The 6,508-nt window shown below is 40.8% G+C and overlaps 1 protein-coding gene across 1 annotated transcript in view; it reads left to right on the top strand.

The window, feature by feature from the left end:
- The window catches only part of MRRF (mitochondrial ribosome recycling factor), a 62,670-nt gene that overhangs the window by 20,937 nt on the left and 35,225 nt on the right, over nucleotides 1-6,508 (top strand). Inside the window, exons 3-4 of the mRNA XM_012664431.1 lie at nucleotides 1,871-2,026; nucleotides 5,842-5,960. Coding sequence (XP_012519885.1) covers nucleotides 1,871-2,026; nucleotides 5,842-5,960 — 275 coding nt within the window. The remainder of the gene's footprint in view (nucleotides 1-1,870; nucleotides 2,027-5,841; nucleotides 5,961-6,508) is intronic.

Below are 6,508 nucleotides of genomic sequence, written 5' to 3'. Positions count from 1 at the left end.
TGCGTTTGGGTCTGGGCTCTTGATTTCTTTCCTTTTGTTAGCTCTATGATCTTGGCCCATTTATCCTTCCCAAGTCTTAATCTCTCATCCGTAAAGTGGAGGTAGTGATACAATGTTTTAGGGTAGTTGCAATAACTAAAAGGGATAATAAGAGGTACCATTTTGAATATTTTTTGGTGTCTAGTGTATACTTGGTTGCTTATATTTAGTTATAGTCCTTTAGCTGCAGTCCTTACTTTACCTCTAAGGTAGTTATCTTTTGACTGAGTTGGAAACCAAGGCATAGGGAAGACAAGTAACTTGCCCAGGGTTTCATAGTAAGTGGCAAAGTTGCTGCTGAGGGTAATCAATTCTTTACAGTTTTAGCTTTAAAAGTCCTATGTCACAGAAAATCCTTTAAACCCCTCAGGTCCAGCCGAACCAGGATGGCTGTCCACCCTAGTTGCTCGTAAAGAGTTCCAGCCTAGCTCTGTCAGCATTTTAAGCTCTTACAAACACGTGACACTGCTGCTCCTATGAAAGACCCTTGAACAGCTTTGTCACATAGATAAGGGATCCCTAAATGTTTGTTGAATCTGAGTTAGCTAGGCCTTAGATGTGGGGCTACTAAGGTCCTTCAGAATTCTAAAACTGTTTTTCTTTTAGGATCCCTTGATCATATTACTGTGGTAACTGCTGATGGGAAGCTTGCTTTAAATCAGATAAGCCAGATCTCCATGAAGTCGCCACAGCTGATTTTGGTGAATATGGCCAGCTTCCCAGAGGTAAGATGGCCTTGCTAAAATTCCTTTCTATGGTCTCTTTTGGAATGGTGGAGGCTGGGTCAGATCAGGTGGAAGTGTTTCCTTCAGCTTGGAATGAAACGAGAGAGAAGACATAATAAAGGGAACTTAAGGATGAGGAAAAACTTTCTTTGTGTTTCTTTTTTTTTGAGACAGAGTCTCACTCTCTTGCCTGGGGCGAGTGCTGTGGCATCAGCCTAGCTCACAGCAACCTCAAACTCCTGGGCTCAAGCAATCCTATTGTCTCAGCCTCCCGAGTAGCTGGGACCACAGGCATGTGCCACCATGCCCGGCTAATTTTTTCTACATATATTTTTTTAGCTGTCCAATTAATTTCTTTCCATTTTTTTGGTAGAGACGGGGTCTCGCTCTTGCTCAGGCTGGTCTGGAACTCCTGAGCTCAGAACGATCTGCCCGCCTCGGCCTCCCAGAGTGCTAGGATTACAGGTGTGAGCCACCATGCCTGGCCCCTAGTATTCATTTTTAAATGTATTAATGTATTTTCTCTCCAGTTAGATTTTTGTGGAGATGGTCTAATATAAAGTTCATAGGTTTAAAATTAGGCAGATCTGGGACCAAATCTTGACTTCACTGTTTCCTTACCTGTGACATTAGGCAAGTCACTTTACCTTTCTCATCTTCTGTTTATTTTTCTGAAAAATAAGGAATTAATTTACTTATGAGTTCCCTTCCATATGGATAGTGCTCTTTTAGGTGTTTGAATGACTTAATTTGTATCCTTGTAGCAACCTTGCAGCAACCTTGCAATACAGATATTCTTCTTCTTTTACAGGTAGGAAACCTGATGCTCAGAAAGATAGAGTAACTTGTCTAAGGTCACAAACTAGTATGCATTGTAGCCAGTGCTTTTAAACTGGGGTGTCTGACTATAAAGCCTGTGCCCTCTCTAGTATCAGAGAGTGTTCAGCACAGTACTGAGTACCTAGTTGACACCCAGTAAATACAGGCTCCTTTTTAGGGCAGTGATAATGATTTACAGCACTTGACATTTTTCCCTGTGTACGGTAGGAACTTTTTAACCAATTGCTTATGGCTATTCTCCTATTTACTGAATGTTGACTTTCTAGCCAAGGGGAAAGGACAGTCACAAGCCAGAGTGAATATTAACGCTGCCTTGGTTGAGGATATAATCAACTTGGATGAAGTGGATGAAGAAATGAAGTCTGTAACGGAAGTACTCAAGGATAATTTCAATAAGACTCTCAACATAAGGACCTCACCAGGTTAGTGACTGAACTCATGTTTCGGGGAGGGGCGTAGTGGAAAAAGCATGGTTTTGGCAGAATTGAATTTTAGTCCTGGCTTTGTCACTTAGTAACTGGTGACCACAGGCAGTTACTTTACTTTTCTAGTCCTCAGTTTCCTTGTTTGATTCTTACCTTATACCTTTGGGGTGGGTATTAAAATAAATAAGGTAACATGTGTAATGGTTGTAGCACAGTGTATGGCACATAGCTAACGCTACATTTATTTATCCAGCAAGTATTTGTCTGCTATGAACTAGGCAGTGTGCTAGTACATATTAATGGTAGTGAACAAAAATAGGCATATATTTTGCTCTCATGGAGATATACTCTCAAAAAAATGGGAGTTTTATTGTCACTGTATTTTATATATTTATATTTTACTATAAAAACATCTTAAGTATTTGGTCGCACAGGAACTGACATCTTTGGTCTGCTTTTTCCAATTTGTACTATTTGGCAGTTCTTATCCCTTATTGGGAAACAACTGGCTGCAAACCTGTCCACCTGAGCCATTACTATACCCCTGAGCTTGACCAGGAAGATTCCATTTGGGTTAATAATTTCCTGAAAGTGGCTTTTCTAAGTGGGAAATGTCAGAACTGTCTAGAAGAACTATTTGCAGATGTGATGGAGAAGTGAGTTGTCAGCTGATGGTGCAAGCCGGCAGGAAAAATCCAATTGCTGTTAAATTGGCCTTTTTGCAAATTGTCATCATCCTAGAGTTGAGCCTGGACCCCCTCTGAAGGTATCTGTGGGAGCTTGGGCTGCTCCCACTTACATCTTGATTGAAGTAGTTCATAGGGAAACTAGAAATATTTCATGAACTCACTCTTAAGAAAACCAAGTGAAAAATATACAGCTCCATTTATAAACACTATCAGAAACATAGTTCAGAGATGAGATCCAGTGTGAAACTAGAGGACCATTCCCATCATTTGTCAACTTTTGGACTGGGGCATTTCTGCCTTTGCTGACAGTAGAGCGTGCCATTCAATCTCTCTTAGCTGTTTATTTTAAACTTGCTTATTATTTTAGGTATGAAACTGATAAAGTGCTCTGTCTCCCCTGTGCTTTCTGGCCTGTTAACATTCTGCAGTCGAAACCAGAGAGCAGTTTGAGAGGAGCTCAGGGAGAAATGTGATACTTAAAATTAGCCAGCAAGCTCCACTCTTGTTGAACTTAAAAAGATGATGGGCCTGGAAAGAGGTTGGGAGTGTAATTTGTTAAATGTTAACCTCTGAGAAAATGAGGGGCAGGAATGAGGCTGAGGGAGATTCTCGCTGGGGACAGATTGAGGGAAAAGGATTTGATGCATTATGTCGATATAGATTTAGGGAATAGGAACCACCACAATTTAATACTGAAAAGCCTGTGTTGGGACTTCTGTGGCAAAGGATTTTATGGCAAATCAGGAAGGCTGAATTAAGATCCATTTTCAAAAGGCCTCCTGTTGGCATTTCCTCTTTGCTTCTTTCCCTTCAGGATTATGTTTGTTTAAAGTTCTATGTAGAACTTGGAGCTGTGAAGAGACTGGGTGAAAAAGGCTAAACTTAGTATTTTTTGCCAGATTCTTCTATATCATCTTTCATTACTGTCTGAATCAGCAGGCGCTTTTCCCCTTACACTTCCATCTCTCTAACAGCAGTTTCTATCTTCAAGATGGTTGACATCTTTTAACAGTTGTCTAGATACAGGTTTATTTGTTCATTCTTATCCTCTTTGCCTTTCATCTGTCCATGCATACATTCATTGAAGCATTATTGAGCACTTTTTTGTGTTGATTACTTAAATAGGTTCATTTGGAAGTTACTCTCTCTGACTTAGTTTCCTCATATGTAGAATGGTGGAAGTAATAATAACTATCTCATGGGGTTATTGTGATAATGAAAACAAATGAATTATAAACGCATTTAACATGATGTCTTGCTCATAGGAAGTGTTCAGTAAATACGGGCTATCATCATTATTATAGAAGTGTGCACAGGATGCTTGGGGGCTCACGGGGGGTCTTGTAATCCAGCCTAGGAGATCAGACAAGATTTCTGAGATTAGATGCTACTATAGCTGACTGTTGAAGAATGAGCAGGAGTTAGCTGAGCAGAGAAAAGTGTTCTCAGTAGGAGAATAATGCAAGGGTCCTGAGTTAAGAGAGAACAGAGCGTATTGGAGAAATTGTTTTAGTTTGGTTAAAATACAGGCAAATGTCAAGAAGTAATAATAGCATGTACTGGGATACTGTTATAAGTGCTTTTCATGCACTCTTTCATTTAATATCATAAAAAACTCTATGAGATAAGTATCATTTTATGCCCCATTTAGAGATCAGGAAACAGAGGCCCGAAAGTTGAAGGGTTCTGCCCAGGTTCACACAATCTGGAAGTGGCAGAGTTGATGTTTGAACTCAGGTCACTGGTTCTCAGAATAACTTTTACCATTATACCTCCTGGACTTTGCCAGGTTGAGGCCAGTAGTATCAGTGACCTTCTATCTTGAGATGACATTGAATTTGAGTACTTCACATCAGATCTTTGGGCCATAGTATGGTACTGCATTGTTCTAACAGCATATTGCCAGGATAATTCCAATTTGTTTAAGACTCCTTTTCCCCCCCTTTCTTTTTGTGTCTCAGAATGAGCCATCCTTGAGTGGTTCCTACTGTGAATGGTAAGGTTTTTCTTCTAGTTCTCATTTGCATAGGAAATCAGGGAGTTTGGATAATGCCCCCTTTCCATTTGTAACTGTAGCTTTGTTGCTTGCCTCCTTTGGTTTCTGAAAATTTTTCCCAGGATGTTCCAGAATTCAGATATGGATAAAGATCAGATCCAAGATAACAATGAAACGTTAATAGTTATGTTTTGTTTTAAATGGGCATGTTTCTGAAGGGGATCTATGCACCAAAATCAAAGTTGGTATAAGGGAATGGCTCCAAATCTGGCTGTGTGTCAGAATCATGTGAAACTAGGGAAAAAAAAAATTACAGGCTCCCCTCAAATCACAGGATCCCAAGCCTCTATAGAATCAGGATCTCTGGGGTGGGGCCCAGGAATCTAATTTTAAAAACTCCCTAAGGAGTCTGATGTACAGCCAGATTTCAGTTCCATTGTATAAGGGAAAGAGCCTTGATTGAAATCAGAATTAAGCACACGTGCGTTTGGGTCTGGGCTCTTGATTTCTTTCCTTTTGTTAGCTCTATGATCTTGGCCCATTTATCCTTCCCAAGTCTTAATCTCTCATCCGTAAAGTGGAGGTAGTGATACAATGTTTTAGGGTAGTTGCAATAACTAAAAGGGATAATAAGAGGTACCATTTTGAATATTTTTTGGTGTCTAGTGTATACTTGGTTGCTTATATTTAGTTATAGTCCTTTAGCTGCAGTCCTTACTTTACCTCTAAGGTAGTTATCTTTTGACTGAGTTGGAAACCAAGGCACAGGGAAGACAAGTAACTTGCCCAGGGTTTCATAGTAAGTGGCAAAGTTGCTGCTGAGGGTAATCAATTCTTTACAGTTTTAGCTTTAAAAGTCCTATGTCACAGAAAATCCTTTAAACCCCTCAGGTCCAGCCGAACCAGGATGGCTGTCCACCCTAGTTGCTCGTAAAGAGTTCCAGCCTAGCTCTGTCAGCATTTTAAGCTCTTACAAACACGTGACACTGCTGCTCCTATGAAAGACCCTTGAACAGCTTTGTCACATAGATAAGGGATCCTTAAATGTTTGTTGAATCTGAGTTAGCTAGGCCTTAGATGTGGGGCTACTAAGGTCCTTCAGAATTCTAAAACTGTTTTTCTTTTAGGATCCCTTGATCATATTACTGTGGTAACTGCTGATGGGAAGCTTGCTTTAAATCAGATAAGCCAGATCTCCATGAAGTCGCCACAGCTGATTTTGGTGAATATGGCCAGCTTCCCAGAGGTAAGGTGGCCTTGCTAAAATTCCTTTCTATGGTCTCTTTTGGAATGGTGGAGGCTGGGTCAGATCAGGTGGAAGTGTTTCCTTCAGCTTGGAATGAAACGAGAGAGAAGACATAATAAAGGGAACTTAAGGATGAGGAAAAACTTTCTTTGTGTTTCTTTTTTTTTGAGACAGAGTCTCACTCTCTTGCCTGGGGCGAGTGCTGTGGCATCAGCCTAGCTCACAGCAACCTCAAACTCCTGGGCTCAAGCAATCCTATTGTCTCAGCCTCCCGAGTAGCTGGGACCACAGGCATGTGCCACCATGCCCGGCTAATTTTTTCTACATATATTTTTTTAGCTGTCCAATTAATTTCTTTCCATTTTTTTGGTAGAGACGGGGTCTCGCTCTTGCTCAGGCTGGTCTGGAACTCCTGAGCTCAGAACGATCTGCCCGCCTCGGCCTCCCAGAGTGCTAGGATTACAGGCGTGAGCCACCATGCCGGGCCTTTCTTTGTGTTTCTAAATTCTTATTCTGTTAAACTCAGATACTAGAGAAGCTAGGCAAGT

This window comes from Propithecus coquereli, unplaced genomic scaffold (assembly GCF_000956105.1).
Source record: "Propithecus coquereli isolate 6110/MARCELLA unplaced genomic scaffold, Pcoq_1.0 Scaffold89, whole genome shotgun sequence".
Taxonomy (NCBI): domain Eukaryota; kingdom Metazoa; phylum Chordata; class Mammalia; order Primates; family Indriidae; genus Propithecus; species Propithecus coquereli.
Note: the sequence above shows the minus strand (reverse complement) of the source record. Positions and strands in the feature narration are given on the sequence as shown.